Source organism: Rhinolophus ferrumequinum, chromosome 21 (genome assembly GCF_004115265.2).
Source record: "Rhinolophus ferrumequinum isolate MPI-CBG mRhiFer1 chromosome 21, mRhiFer1_v1.p, whole genome shotgun sequence".
Taxonomy (NCBI): domain Eukaryota; kingdom Metazoa; phylum Chordata; class Mammalia; order Chiroptera; family Rhinolophidae; genus Rhinolophus; species Rhinolophus ferrumequinum.
This window is the reverse complement of record NC_046304.1, coordinates 52,645,082-52,660,012: the sequence shown is the minus strand read 5'-3', so window position 1 is coordinate 52,660,012 and position 14,931 is coordinate 52,645,082. Positions and strand designations below refer to the sequence as shown.

The following is a 14,931-nucleotide window of genomic DNA, read 5'->3' as shown; positions in this document are numbered from 1 at the left end:
CACGTGCACCTTGGAGAGAATGAAAAAGCCCCAAGGCTCTTAAGCCTGACAGCAACCGAGAGCTTAGTTTTAATCAGTGACGGCCAGGCGCCCGTCACAAGGGACTAGAGCTTCTGCTTTTGGCCCCACTTGACAGAGGACTCTTGTTGGAGAATCCTGGAACCAGGAGGGTCAGAGTTAACTCTTGGCCCACCTCCTCAATTTGTGTAGAGTCTGAGGCCTGCTGGGGGCTGGGGTCCCCATCCTCGGAGCCAGGATGGTGTCGCTGCGGGGACTCTTCTCACCTCTGTGCCCTTGTGTTTTGCAGTGATCAGGGCCAAAGTGGTCAGTGAGAAGGAGGTGGACTCCGGGAACGACATCTATGGCAACCCCATCAAGAGGATTCAGTACGAGATCAAGCAGATAAAGGTAAAGGGTGACCGTCGCCGAGCTGCTCCATTGGGCAGAGCGTCGGGAGGGTTGGGAGTGAGGCTGGGTCCTCCAGAGGATGGAGACCGTGCGGAAGTGTCCTGCTGTCTCTGGGTGCCGCTGGATCCCTGGACGAAGTCCAGTCATCCGTGGAACAGACAGTAAGGATATCAAGCCGCAAGTTGATCTGATTTTCCTTAACCATAAATGCCTAAAAAGTTGTGTGGACACGGTGTGGTCCCGCCAACTGGGTTATTTCAGGAATGTGTTCTCTTCCTTTTGATGGAGAACAACTCGGTGGCATAGCCTCAGGTTCAGGTACCAAGTTCCCCGTGGCGTCTATGGAATGTTCTGTGAGCACCTGTCTGTGCCTTAGCTGTTGGGCACATCGAAGGCAGCGAGAACTCATTCGATGCCCCTGGGAGCCCTAATTCCCCTGAACTGGGGTGTGGGATCTAGTCTTGTCTGGTTAGCTTTAAGTTCTAAGAGGAGGAAGGATGTGGGTTCCTATGGACAGGTGCGGTTGGGGGTGGCTTCCTGAAAGAGGGGAGTGGAGGAAGAAATGGCGGCTACAGCCTGGCTGCTGACAGAAAAGATGATTTGCCAGCTGGAGAGGGACAGGCAGGCATCCGGAGCTTTGGACCGAGGGGAAGGTGCTGGAGGGTTTGTTCGGTTATTTTGGAACATTGTTCACATTGAAGGGGGCATGTGGCAAGGACCCCGTGTTGGAGAGAGAGAGATGGGGGACCGTGGGGGAGGTTGGCAGGGTAGGACCAGTGTTGGCGGAAAGTGTTTGTTTCCCACAAGAACTAACTTGGTCTACAGGAGGGAAGAAAATTTTCGGCTCCCACTGGAGGTACAGCTTTGTGGTAGTATTTGTCACCATTCGTATTTAATTTTACTACAAAAATAAAAAGTAGAAAATAAATGTTATCTGAAGGTCAGTGAAATGCTTAATCATTGCATATGTGCCATTTAAGGGCGTGACCCAGTCCGTCAATGGCCAGGTCTCTATTTATGAAGCGGGGAAAGGGAATAGGTCTGCCCAGCTTGTAGGACCTCATTAAGGGGTTGTGGAAAGGCTGTTGTTAACACCGAGGCCAGCTGCTAGCTCTTTGGTGAAAGATGTCACTTAGCACAGCATGTTGTCACCAGCAACATGACCTTTCTGGGCCTGGGTTGGAGTATAGCTCTTGCAAAGCTGGTTCCTCGTGACATTGGGGATGACCCTGCCCCCTTTGGGTTTGCTTGGTGAAGCTCTCCATAAAAACCCAAAAAACAAAAACCAGTGCTATTAACTAACCTTGGCTTAGGAACCTCCTAAGGTTCGAGTGGAATTGCAAAGCCTGGGGTGTCTACGTTCTGCACCCCTGGTTTAGCTCCTTTGTTGTGTGGTCCTGGAGCTTCCATTGGGCTGTACCCCCAAAACTGGGGTGGAGAACTGTTCTCAGTCCACACTCACATCCCTGCCTGTCACTGTCCCCCAGTGGGGCAGCAGGAACTCCCTGGCTGGGGCTTTCTCACTTCCTTCCAGGGCGCCGGCACAATGCACCCTTCACCTGGGCAGCAGGTGTGTTCCCAAAAGGCTGCAAGTCACTCTGCACTTGAGACATCAGACATCCTAATCTCCGGGGTGCCTGTCTGCTCTGCTCCCCATCAAGTAGCCAGTGCTTGGTCAAATTCCTGGAAATGTACAAAGGTGGTGGCCCTCCATGATGGGTCAGAATCACCTGGAGATATACAAGGCCCGCCACAGAGATTCTGAAATGCCCTCGTTGGTGGCAGGGAGAGCACAGGTGTCATCTGAGGATGTTATGCGTAGCCTGCTGACCACGGCCACACTAAGCGATGAATGACTCAAGAATCGCTTTGCATTAGGAATGGTTGTCTTCCATCCACGTCACTGGCACGTTTCTGTCCCCCATTCCCATGCCCTCAGCACCACGGGGGCACGTGGGGCGGTACCCCGTGTGTTCTGGGTGGGAACATTTCACGAGCTGTACAGCCTGTCTCTGCTTACATCTCCTCACCCTTGTCTTCCCAGATGTTTAAAGGACCTGACAAGGACATAGAGTTTATCTACACGGCTCCCTCCTCCGCCATCTGTGGGGTCTCGCTGGACGTTGGAGGAAAGAAGGAATATCTCATTGCAGGTATGTGTGTGGATAGGGACGTGGCACATTCTTGGAGACCATCCAGGGCTGTGCCTCCTGGCTCCAGGGGCGGGGACATGGGGAGCGTGAGAAGCAGCCGGTGGAACATGGCCTGGTGCCGGGAGTGGCTGCATACAGAAGTCTCAGGGCTTCCCTGCCTTTTCCCATCAGAGAAGCCCATGGCATTCCCCTATGTTAGAACAGTGGAACCAGTGTGACTTGATGGGAAGAAACAAAATAAACCTGTAGTTGTAGGAAATTGGAGGTCAGGTGGACACAAAGCGGTGAGAATTTTAGCCTTTTGTTCCTGGAAGGGAGGCTTGTGCAAAGACGCTGGAATGCAGGCCGAAGGCTGAGCAGGAGGCTGGAAGAAGAGTTGAAATCTTGTTTTAAATCGGTGATACTGTTACACGTACAGCATACTTCTTACCCGTATCTCTTTCTTTTCTTGTGGTGAAATATACATAACAAAATTTACCATTTGAATCGTTTTTCAATGTGCAGTTCAGTGGCGTTAAGCACATCCACCCTCTTGCACGACCATCACCCCCATCCATCCCCAGGACCCTCCATCCTCCCAAACGGAAACCGTCCCCATTACACACTCACAGCCCCTGGCATCCACCTTCTACTTCCTGTCTCTATGGACTTGACTCCTCTAGGGACCTCATATAAGTGGGACCAGGCAGCACTTGTCCTTCTGTGTCTGGTTTATGCCTCTCAACATTACGTCCTCCGGGTCCACCCGTGCAGCAGGTGTCAGGATTCCTTCCTTTTTAAGGCTGAATCGTGTTCCATTGTCTGGCCACGTTGTTTATTGTTGCATCTCCTTTTTTATACTTTATTTGTAAATACAAACCTTTCCCTTTACTTCTTTCTACTACCTCCTCCAGGCTGCACCCCAGGAGTCCAGAGCAGGGGTTTCTCAACCTCCGCACTGTTGACATTTGGGACCAGATCATTCTTTGTCGTGGGGGCTTCCTATGCTTTTTGTAGGCTATTTAGCTGTGTCACTGGCCTCTGCACACTAATTGCCATAACACGCTCCCCTTTAGGGGGGGTCTCCAGACATCATGAAATGTCCCCTGGGGGGCAGAATTGCTCGGACTTAACACTGATCCCGTAGACCTTCCAGGGACCAAGGATGGGTGTGCGCCGTGTCTCTGCTGTCCACGTGGCAGCCGCAGGTGGCTGGCTACTGAGTGCACGGGCCCCCGTCTGTGCTACTGCATCTGAGGAACTGTGGCTGTGCTTTCACTTCATTTCAGTCGGTTTCCGTGTAAATAGAAACAGCCTCATGTGGCTCGTGGCCACTGGACTGGCCAGTGCTGTGTCGGTCAGTTAGGGAACCTGACTGCCGTCTTCCTTGGGAACGTGGGAGTCAGATCAAAAATTTAAGGAGACAGGAAGGGACGGGATCTTAGGACCGCTCCCCTCGACTGATGTTATCTTTTTCTCCACCATCCAAACTTAATCATAAAAATAAACTCGGAATCCAAATTCTCCATAATTTGCGGGCTTTCCTTCTGTTTAGGTTATTTGTACCTTCCCCCACCCCACACACACACAAATCAACCCGTACTGAGCAGGTTCCCTGAGTGCCTAGCGTTGTGCTTGGTGCACAGGAGCTTGGGAGGGGAGACCCTGGGCCCCTGCTGTCCGGAAGCACGCTCACCTTCCCAAGTGGGGGCATGAGAGAGATCAGAGAGGATGAGACACGTTTTGTGTGGGGGCAGATGGAGTAGCGAGTGAATGCTTCGCAGGTGCAGAGAGAGAGAGAGAGAGAGAGAGAGAGACCCTTGAAGGTGCAAGGATCCAGAGTTAGTGTCAGAAAAGGCGCTGACCTTGGCTATGCGGCGAGAGGTCACTGCAGGATGCCGTGGGGAGTGAGTGGGACAGAGGAGACTTCCGTGATCTGTCCTTGGGTCATACTCCCCTCCCTTCCTCAAATGCTCATGTCCAGCGTCTCCTTCCCTGGTTTCTTTGACATTGCACGAAGACTTTTGTCTCTTTCCTTGAGGATGAGGGACTTTTGTTTCTTTTTTCGTAGGAACTTCTGAACTTCCTAAATGTTTTCTTAAGAGCCTCTATTATTTTTAACAGTTTTATTGAGATATAATTCACACAGCATACAGTACACCCATTGAAAGTGGTTTTGTTGTATAACAATTGACAGAGGTGTGCAACCATCATCACCACAGCCAAAAAGGAACCAGGTACCCTTAGCTGTGACCTTCCCAAGCCCCCCTATTCTCCTCCCACCCCCAGCTCTCAGCAATCTGTAGAGTCACTCTCTGACTCTAGAGAGTTCCCTATTGCAGACTTTTATATTAACGGGAGCATATAGTACGTAGAATCCTTGTAACGGAAGCATATACTATGTGGCCCCTTGTGTTTGGCTTCTTTCAGTCAGCATAATGTTTTTAAATTGCACCCATGTTGCAGCGTGTGTCAGAACTTCACACCTTTCTGTGGCTGAATAATATTCCATTGAATGGACAGGCCACATTTTGTCACCCCCGTTCATCATTTCATGGGCCTCGGGGTTGTTTCCACCTTTTGACAATTATGAATGATGCCGCTGTGACCCACTCGTGTATGGGTTTTTGTGTGGACGTGTGTTTTCATTTCTCTTGCATAGATACCTAGGAGTAGAATTGCAGGACATATGGTAACTATGTTTAATCACTTGAGGAACTGCTAGACTGTTTTCCAAAGCAGCTGCACCATCTTACATTCCCAGTATCTACATTTTTATAAGAAAAATAACATCACGTGGGGCGAGGGGGACGGGGACAAAATCAGGATGCAGAGATCTCACAAGCTGACTCTGCCATCATAGTAACATAGGAGACGGCAAAGAGAGAGGGTTATGTGGCGCTCACAGTACAGCTGGGAGCAGGCATCCAGTGAGGGGCCAGGAGGTGCACGGAACAGTACGGGGGCACACCAGCCTGCAAGTTGGCACCGGTTATGTCTCCTTTTTTCTACTTTCCTGTATTTGCTAAATTTTGCAAATTAGGACATCTTTTATGATCAGAAAAATAAGATCTGCAGGCAAGAGAAGGGAGACAAAACCTCTCACGGAGCAAGGAACTTACTGCCCTCACAAATCAATGGCTTCTAGTTTTCTGCGTCCTTTTTGTGTTGGTGAGTGAGGAACAACCCTACAAAATGAGAGCTCAGGCTCCTCGCACCGCCCTCTAGGGGCTGTCTGGCCAAACTACAGAGCTGCGGAAGCACTCATTTAAAGGGGGGAGGGGCGGGGTCCCAAAACCCTGGGCTCCTGGGTGGTAAGTGACCTTGGCCTGGGTTCTCTGACAGGCTTTGTCACCTCCCTGTTAATGGAAATCGCAGTGCCCTTTCCCTGGCACGGACGTCATCCAAATGCTTATCATGTTGATTCCATTTAATTCTCTCAGCCCTCTATGATGAAGGAGCTAGTATCCCTATTTTTCAAATGAGGAAAACTAAGGAATAGGGAGGTGGAGCAGTGTGCCCCACCTGCTACATGGTGTATGCCTGACCCCACTTTCGCGAGCCGATTGTTAAATTTTAATGGATTTCATGTTGATAGCTTAAAATTGGCAAGGGTGGGAATATTTACACCATAGAAATCAGCAGATGCCACACACTGGAGCTTTTCTTCCCAAGAAAGCTGGTGGTTAGATGTTTCTCAGCACGCCTCGGCCTGGGTCACGCTGCGAGGAACAGTGCGGCCAGATTTAGATTCTGGTCTTCCTGACTCCTGGGTCTATTACGCTCAGCTACTTTGTTCATTCGGTCCAGGTTTTAGATGCCCCAACATCCAACCCAGTGGTCCTCCACCTGCATGGCTCATTAGAATTCGACAGGGAGTTTGTAAAACTCCTGATGCTCAGGCTGCACCCTGACCAATTCCAGCAGAATGTCCGGGCGCGGGGCCTAGGCATCAGCCTTTTTAAAACTCCCCAGGAACATCCGGGGTGCGGCCAGGACCGAGAGCCAGCTTCTAACGAGAACCTTCCCTGCTCTGGATCGGAGACAGATCCCTGAGACGCCGAATACTCAGGAGGGCTGCGCCCAGCAGCCGAGGTCCATTACGTCTCTTGCAAAAGGACTCTCGGACATCCTTTTCATCTTCTGTGGCATTTTGTGGTCAGTCAGACCTGCCTTTCGCCCAGAGATCCTGAGGACCTTGACATTGCCCTCGTTCTGTGAGAGGGACGGTCCAGATCACAGGACACTTTGGCCGGGTCCCAGTGCAGGACAGCCCAGGAGGTGGCTTACGTCCAGCAGTCAGGAGCCCCAGTCCCGACATTCAGTGTCTCTGCTGAGTGTGTGGCTCAAGTCCTGTCCCCATCCCACATGCCCCAACGAGCGTGAGGAACCTGCAGGGCTGCTCAGAAAGTGTGGATCAGGGACAGGTGCCCAGGACAGTCTGTACCACTGCTTCGTGGTGATTATTTTGCTGGTGGTTGCTTTGTTTTATTTCTTTGGGGGCCATGGTAGGAGAATGTATTTTGCTCAACCCCTTGTCTGAAAGGGAGGGGCTTGTGTGTCTAGATGTAGCACGGAGGGTCAGTCACAGAAAGCCTGATAAGTTCCATTCCTCTCTGTTAATGTTGGCATTTTCTCTCATGCAGGAGCTCAATCATCCATATTTATTTAACATATAACATGTCTGTGTTTTGTCCCTGCACACGGGTCCATTAAACTGTCCCCAATCTGAATGAGAAGACTATTAGTTATGCAAGTAACTGCAACACCCCTTTTACAGGCTTGCTACAACTGAACCATCTAAACTGTAGCTCCACGTGTCATAAAAATGAAAGACATTTAAAGATACGCGTACATTCGCCTGGGAACACTGTGTGCCTATCACTCAGCCTACCTTACAGTTAATATCGGAAGCAAGCAGGTGCCATGGGGCACATTTCAGTTTCCTAACTGGTCGTGGGACGTAGAACAATGGAAGGCACTTCTAACGGCTGACTCAGCTCGCTGCCGAGGAACCTGTCTAATCCGACTTCTGCCCCGGGCTCAGTGACACAGCTCCAGATCAGATCTGGTGTCAACTTTCTGAAGCACAGATTCTAGATCTTTTTCTCCTGCTAGCCAGAAATCACGGGGTGCAGCAAACCGCTCCGCCGGCACTGGCTGCAGCCCTGCCAGTAACCGCAGGGCTGAGGCAGCCTACCCCCTCCGGGGCTGGTGACTCAAGTCCACATGTCACGCTGGGCACCAGGAGACGCTCGTGCTCGGGAACTCTTACAGAATTGGCCCTGCAATTTCCTTCTACAGTCTTCTCCCCCAAAAGGAAAAATAAACATGCAACCCTCAGCTACAAATCTTAATTAATTCCTATTTTTCTGTCTCCAGGAAAGACTTTGCTTTTTTCCGAGGCAGACATGAGTAGAATATTGTAACAGATGCTCACAGCATGCATGCCCAACCAAGTCTTAATTGTCTCTTGTGAAAGGGGTTTCCTTTTAACGTTCTGAGAGGCCACTCCATTTACCCACGGCTTCCAAAGGCCATGTTAGCCCAGGAATGAGGGCCGTTGAAAAGAGACAATGTGCATTTCATCCCCACGTCCTGCCTTTGCTTACTCTCTGCAGATGCTTGAATTGGTAGTGAGAAGGTCGAAAAGGAAGACAGCAGGAAAAGACAGATAATGAGGTGAATTGGTAGAATAAATGCCCAAGTCGTCATGAGTAAACTTTTATTGAGCAATGACTACGTGCAAGGAACTGTGGCTAGAAAAGGATTCAGACACAGCCCTTACATATGCTTATGATGTGGTTAAGGAATAAGAGACATACGAAAAACAATGAACAATAGAAAGAGGGATATTGATGCCAGTCAGGGATACAGCAAACACTACTCTAGAAAGTTGGAGGGCGGAACCAGAATGAAACTCGGCCTGTCTGTAAGGAATGACGAGGCTGGGCAGTACACCTGTCCAGGTAGTAAGTGCCAGAAGAAACCAGGATGTAGGAGTGAGTTACTTGCCATCTGGTAGTTCTGCTCTTTTGAACTAGCTATTTTGAACTCACAGAAAATGGCTACAAGTCTAGAAGGAAAGTCAAATATCTATGAAGTGTTTCAGGCCACCTGAACACTTCCTTTTTAGTGAGTAGGATTCAAAATAAATGCGTGCTTCTTGATCCATCGAATCCATTTTCTCCCCTGGGATGTCATACAAATCCAAACAGATACAGGGAAAAGCGGGGCTCCCAAAGCGAGGAGGGCAGTTCAAACACGAGCAGGGGCATAAGCGTTCGCACCCGAGCAGTGGCGCGTGCAGTCTGCGCAGCCCACAGGATGCACTGCCTGCTCGGAGCCTCAGGCAAGCCGGTCTGCGATTCCCCTGGCCCAGGCCGCGGTGTCGTTCATGCCTGTCGGGGTGCAGTGGACAAGCTGCATTATTACTTCACGGGGCACGTTTCTGTTAGTGGATTCCCCTTGGCCAGCGCTGTGCCTGAGGTCCTTAAGCTGGATGCACCGAAGCTTTGTCACTCGGAGGTACGCAGGGGACAGCCCAAGGCTCCCTTCCGATGCTCGTTACTAGGCATTTGTGTCTCCTGACAAGGTGCCATCCTAGCAGGAGGGGTGAGGTTTTAAGTGACCTCCGCAGGCCTCGTTGGGTTCTGTCGTTCAGCAGAATACACGCCTTTGTCTTTTTCTCCTGCTGTTCTAATGCCAAGACTGCAAAGGCAGGGAGGGAGCCAAGTCAGGAGCCCAAGGTGAGTGAGACGAATAGCATCTCATCATCCCAACGGTGGGAATTCCGAGCAGATTCCCACCTGCGTAAAAGTCCGTGGTTTTGCTGTTGGTAAAGGAAAAACCCAGAATTACCAGTTTGACCTCAAATGGAGGAAATGCTCATGAATAAATTATTTGGTGAAAAATGGAAACAGGAAACAACAGAATCTACATACAACATGATTTTTATGTCAATACGTGTGCATAAAAGAATATTGGAAGAAAATACATCAAAATGTTAGCTGTGGGTAATGTAAATAGGGGAGTTTTTTTTTTTTTTTTTTTAATTCTTTCCTGCTGCGTGGAAGTTTTCAACAGTGAGCATGCAATCTTTTATACTCAGAATAAACAATCCACTGTGTGTGAGTCAGCTCAGGCTGCTGTAACAAAATGCCACAGACAGGGTGACTTCAACCACAGACGTGTATTTCCTCACACTGTGGAGGCTGGAAGTCCCAGGCCAAGGTGTCGGCAGAGTTGGTTCTCCTGAGGCCGCTCTCCTCAGCTTGCAAACGGCCGTCTCCTCGTGGCTGTCCTCTGTGCGTGTCCGGGTCCTGATCTCCTCTTCTCATAAGGACCCCGGTCTCATACGGGGTCAGGGCTCACCCATCCTCATGACGCCCTCTCTCCAAATCCAGTCACATCCTGAGGTGCTTCATCATATGAATTGGCCAGGGGGTGCGCACGGCTCAGACCACAACACACAGTGTTGTCAGAACTAAACCTCCACCTGCCCGAGCTGCGTCCAGATGTGGGAGGTGGGCAGGAGGAGAACTGGTAACTTGCCCTGAGCTTGGTGACCCTGTGTCTCCTCAGGAAAGGCTGAGGGGAATGGCAAGATGCACATCACCCTGTGTGACTTCATTGTGCCCTGGGACACCCTGAGCACCACCCAGAAGAAGAGCCTGAACCACAGGTACCAGATGGGCTGCGAGTGCAAGGTAAGCGGGCATCACCTCCTTCCAGGCTTCACCTCATTACCGCCACCTCCAGGTGGACTGCCCGGGTTTGATGCCTGGCTTTCCAGGGCCTCTCGATGCACAAGGTCCGGACTTAGCACAGGGCTCTGGGGAGGTGTGGCCCCTCCCCAGAGAAAGACAAGTAAGGCTTTTCTGGCCAGGGCCAGAGCCTTTGGAGTCTGGCCCCTGCAGAGCCCTGAGACACACCACTGTCGAGGGATATTTGGGAGGTAAAGGGAATCTGGCATGTGGCCTGTAGCTTCTAGGAAGGGAAGCCTTCTAGAAGGAGGACTTTTGTGGGGAGAAGATGCTCCCATGGTGTTTTTCTACAAACATACAAGTGCAAAGACTGGGGTGTGCTGTACGAAGTGTCCCAGGTGTTACACTGTTGCCCACAGTTCCAGCCGTTTCCGTGCACGGGTCCTTGTAAATGTGGGGTCTGTGTGTCGAGAACACCTGAAACTCTAGCACCCCTTCTTAAATGTGACTCGGGGGTTGTGCCAAGCACAGTGAGGGCAGCGCTGACACTTAGGCAGCTGTAGAAGGGGAGCTGTACCCACCCCCCTGGCCCCCAGGCTCGGGTCCTGTCGTCTCCTGACACCCTTCCATCCCCATCCCTGCTCCCGTCAGCCTCAACGCAGGAAGCACTGCTGGGTACCAGGTGCCCCTCTGCGGCACCAGTAGTGAGTCTGGGTCCAGGAGGTGCCGGGCCACGCACGACCCTGTGGTGAGGCAGCTGGGATTGGCTGGTGCCGGTGGCTCTGTGTGCACGGCCCTCCTGCCCATCCTTGTAGCTCCTCCCAGTCCGGCCCTTAGCTCCCCTGAGACGTGAATTCTGACCTTCGGCTACACGTAGGTTGGATGAACCCCTCTACCCAACATGAAATCACAAACCAGTTCCTTTTTCATTACGTGGCCAGGAAGTTTTCACCCTCCTATAGACTCAGCTTGCTGGTCCCCTCTAAGCCCCAGCGTGCTTGACAGCAAGACACCATCCTTTTGATGTGACCTGTGCCTGTCTCCGGGAAATTTCAGACCCTTTGTGGTGGTTGTTACAATTACTGTTGTACCCCCAGGAGGGCGGGGCTAAGCTAAAGCCATTTTGCCATGCTCAGAGAAGGTAGACCAGACGGCCCAGAGTGGAGGAGCACCTACAGTAGCTGGGGGTGCAGAGGCCATGCACAAGACTCCCCCAGGCTTCATCTCCCCTTGGGCAGGCTGCCTGCTGCCGTTCGGACAGCATGGGACTCAGGAAAGGCTATTGGTGGAGCAGGTTCGACTCCAGTCCCAGCTCCCTCCCTCTCTGCTTCACTTATTTGGTCATTCATTCAACAAACTGTTTGACTGCCTTTGCCAGGCGTGTGGTGGGGTTCTGGAGATGCCCCGCGCGGCCTCGGTCCCCGACTGAGTCCACCTCGGTGCCCCTCTTCCTAGATCACACGCTGCCCCATGATCCCTTGCTATATCTCCTCCCCGGACGAGTGCCTCTGGATGGACTGGGTCACGGAGAAGAACATCAACGGTCACCAGGCGAAGTTCTTCGCCTGCATCAAGAGGAGCGACGGCTCCTGTGCGTGGTACCGCGGAGCGGCGCCCCCCAAGCAGGAGTTTCTTGACATCGAGGACCCGTAAGCGGGCCACCAGCACCCCTGTGGTCAACTGAAAAGCCTCCAAGAGTTTCGACTGGTCCAGCTCTGACATCCCTTCCTGGAAATAGCATGAATAAAACAGTCATCCAAGTGGGTCTAAATTAGTGTGATTCTCCTCCCCGCCCCTTTTTCCTTGTAAACACGGTTGTGGTTCTGGAGGGAGACGTCGGTCCCACACTGTACCCGCCAGCCTGTCCACTGTGCGTCTCAGTCTTCGATCCTGGGGTGTGGCCAGGGGTAGGACACACAGGCTTCCCTCCCAAGCCCAGCCTTGGCACTGTCACAGACGCTGAGCGGGCAGCATGTAGGGGTCCCCCTGGCCTGGTCAGGGCAGAGCCTGGAAATGTACATTTTGCAGAAACATTTGAGGGTCGTTTTAAGACTGTGTAGCAGGCCTACCAGGTCCCTTTCCTCTCGAGAGGGGCATGTCCCTCGTTTCCTGCAGCTTCCACACCTCTGGCCCTAGGGTGGCAGCTCCTGCCCCTTCCAAGTACCCCACTCAGCTCCGTGTCCCCTGTGCCAACCACGGACTCTCAGCACCTGTGACTCCCATATACTCCAGGAGCAGCCCTGGACCAGTGGCTAGTTCTGGAAGGAGCCCCATTGATCTTGTTAATCCTCAGAATTCCAGTGGGAGCCTCCCTCTGGGCCTCATAGAGATGTGGGAGTAACAAACTTCAGCTTTAGCCAAGTCATTTCAGTCCTCCCCCCCCCCCCCCCCCCCCGCCACCCCACCACCACCACACACACATTCCCCAACCCTTAGGGGAATGTGTGACATTCTGCCCTGAGGACAGATGTTTAGGGGATGCTTGGCTGCCCTTGTGGTTTGTTCCTGAGCTTCTGAAGTCGCTCATGCTTCCTCCTCCTCTTTCCGGCCCCGGGCATCTAGATGGAGTTGTGTGAATTGTCCTTGCAGGCCTTCGTGTGTGGCCAGTGGCATGAGCTAGCTAGCTGCTCTGTTTGCACACCCTGAGGGCATGTTCCCCAACACACCTCAGAGCCCCACCAGAGAAGGTGTAATATGACTCCCCTCAAAGCCTGACAGTCCCCGTGCTGTGCCTGTATTTCTGCGAGAGACATTAGCTAAGTGTCTTAGGAAGTCCTGCCTAGGACGGGACACACCTTGGCAGAAGGTGGCTTTGGTAAAACTCGTTTCTTTCTGGGCCTCCAGGACCCTGTGGCCCGCTTTAAGAGACATCTCATTCTTCTAAAGATGAATTCTCAGATAGCACGTGAACCCAAGTTGCAGGTATACCAACCTCTGCTTATATTTCTTATATTACAAAGATGTCTCCATTAAGAAACTTCATAGGAAACTAGGAATCCTGTTTGTTCCCTAAACATGGTTTTCTGATGCCAGTAAAATGGGGGTGAACCTGGGCAGAAATTTCTCAGTAACAATAATCTCCTTTTCCTTCCTACTTGGGTTGTAAAGATAAAGTCCTGAGTTTTCCGTGCATGTGTGCAAACATGCACATTGTGCACGCGTGTGCACGCGTGCACACACACATGGTGACACAGGTCTGTCAGCCTGTGAGTGGTCCTTCTGCAATCTTTCCAAGTCACCGTCTTCTAAGCCTGCTCTATTCTGTGGTAACCCCAAAGCACCTGTAAGACTCCTGACCCCCAAGTGGCATGCAGCCCCCATGCCCTCCCGGGACCTGGTCAGCATAGATTTTGATGACTTCCCTTTCCAGGGCAGACTAGGAAAAGATCCAGGCGTCAGCCCCGCTCCAACGGTGTGTTCATGCTGTACAGTGGTATAAAGTCTGTCAGGTGTCGTAATGGACCAGTCCGTGTGATTTCAGTATATACGAGAACACCAGACCCTCTGATCAATATAACACCCCACCCCCGTTGGCTTCTATGGTGTTATCATATGTAACATGTACTCCTGTTTCTGCTGATTTTTTAAATGTTTTGGTTTGTTTTCTGACATCAGTTGTAATCATTCCTGTGCTGTTTTTTATTACCCTTGGTAGGTGTTAGACTTGCACTTTTTGTTTTTGAAAGGTTTCTGCATCGTGGAAGCATATGACCCAGAGTGGAGAGCATGGTATGGCCCTGGCTTCTAATGGTGGTCCCTTCAGCTCTTGTCTTTAGTTCTTGGAGTATCATAGCTTTTCCTGTCTTCACCTTTTGTTCTCTGGTTCAAATTATTACAAAAGAAAGGATCTTTGAGTCAGCTGGTTCTAAAAGATGGCCTTTATATTCAAACCCTGCACGTTGGTCTATTAGCCATGCTGAGCAGGAAAAAAACAGTCAAGATGAAGTGCCCAGTGGCAGGCGAGAGAGAAAGCCACTCAAATATTTACCTTCACAGTCAATGATTGCAATATATATATAGTTTCAGAAGGCTTTCCATTTGGCGTTGTTTAATTTATATGTTATATTCTAAGCACTGCTCTTGCCTCCCTCTATTCTTGTCTTCATGCAAGCAACTCAAAATATTTAAAATAAAGTTTACATTGTAGTTATTTTCAAATCTTTGCTTGGTAAGTAATAAGAAATATCGGACTTGCTGCCGTAATTTAAAGCTTTGTTGATTTTGTTTGTTTTTGTTCGGATTTTTTTTTTTATTATTATTATTATTTTTAAATTTTGGGGCAATGTGTTTTTGCTGGAATATGAAGTCTGAGACCTTCCTGTGCTGGGAACACGAGAGTTGTTGAAAGGCGACAAGCAGACTGCGCATGTCTCCAGTGCTTTGTATCGTTCTTGAGTGATCGCTCGGTCAACGGACAATAAACAGTATTATCCAAGAGAACTTGGCTCTTTCCGTGTGGCTGTGTCTGCTGCTCAAAGCTGCTGCTTTCTAGCTGTACCTCCAAACACCTCCAAAGGAACCTCTCCCATGGGGGGCAGGGAGGTGATTTGTCCCCAAGAGAAACAGGCCTGGGTGTCCTGAGGGAAACAAACGAGATGCAGCAGAGACCAGGTGCGGGATCTTCTGAAATTGGCAAACGACAGGAGCATAGGACAGGGCCCCACATTCATTTGGCACGGGCGTCT

The 14,931-nt window shown here is 50.9% G+C and overlaps 1 protein-coding gene across 3 annotated transcripts in view; it reads left to right on the top strand.

The window, feature by feature from the left end:
• TIMP2 (TIMP metallopeptidase inhibitor 2) overlaps positions 1-12,026 on the top strand; it is a 44,891-nt gene extending 32,865 nt beyond the window's left edge. For 2 of the 3 annotated variants that reach the window (XM_033089671.1, XM_033089670.1), the window contains exons 2-5: positions 308-408; positions 2,453-2,561; positions 10,125-10,249; positions 11,702-12,026. In XM_033089671.1, coding sequence (XP_032945562.1) covers positions 308-408; positions 2,453-2,561; positions 10,125-10,249; positions 11,702-11,899 — 533 coding nt within the window. In that variant the 3' untranslated portion in view covers positions 11,900-12,026. The remainder of the gene's footprint in view (positions 1-307; positions 409-2,452; positions 2,562-10,124; positions 10,250-11,701) is intronic. The other variant, XM_033089669.1, reaches the window with a different exon arrangement.
• Positions 12,027-14,931: the final 2,905 nt, after the last annotated feature.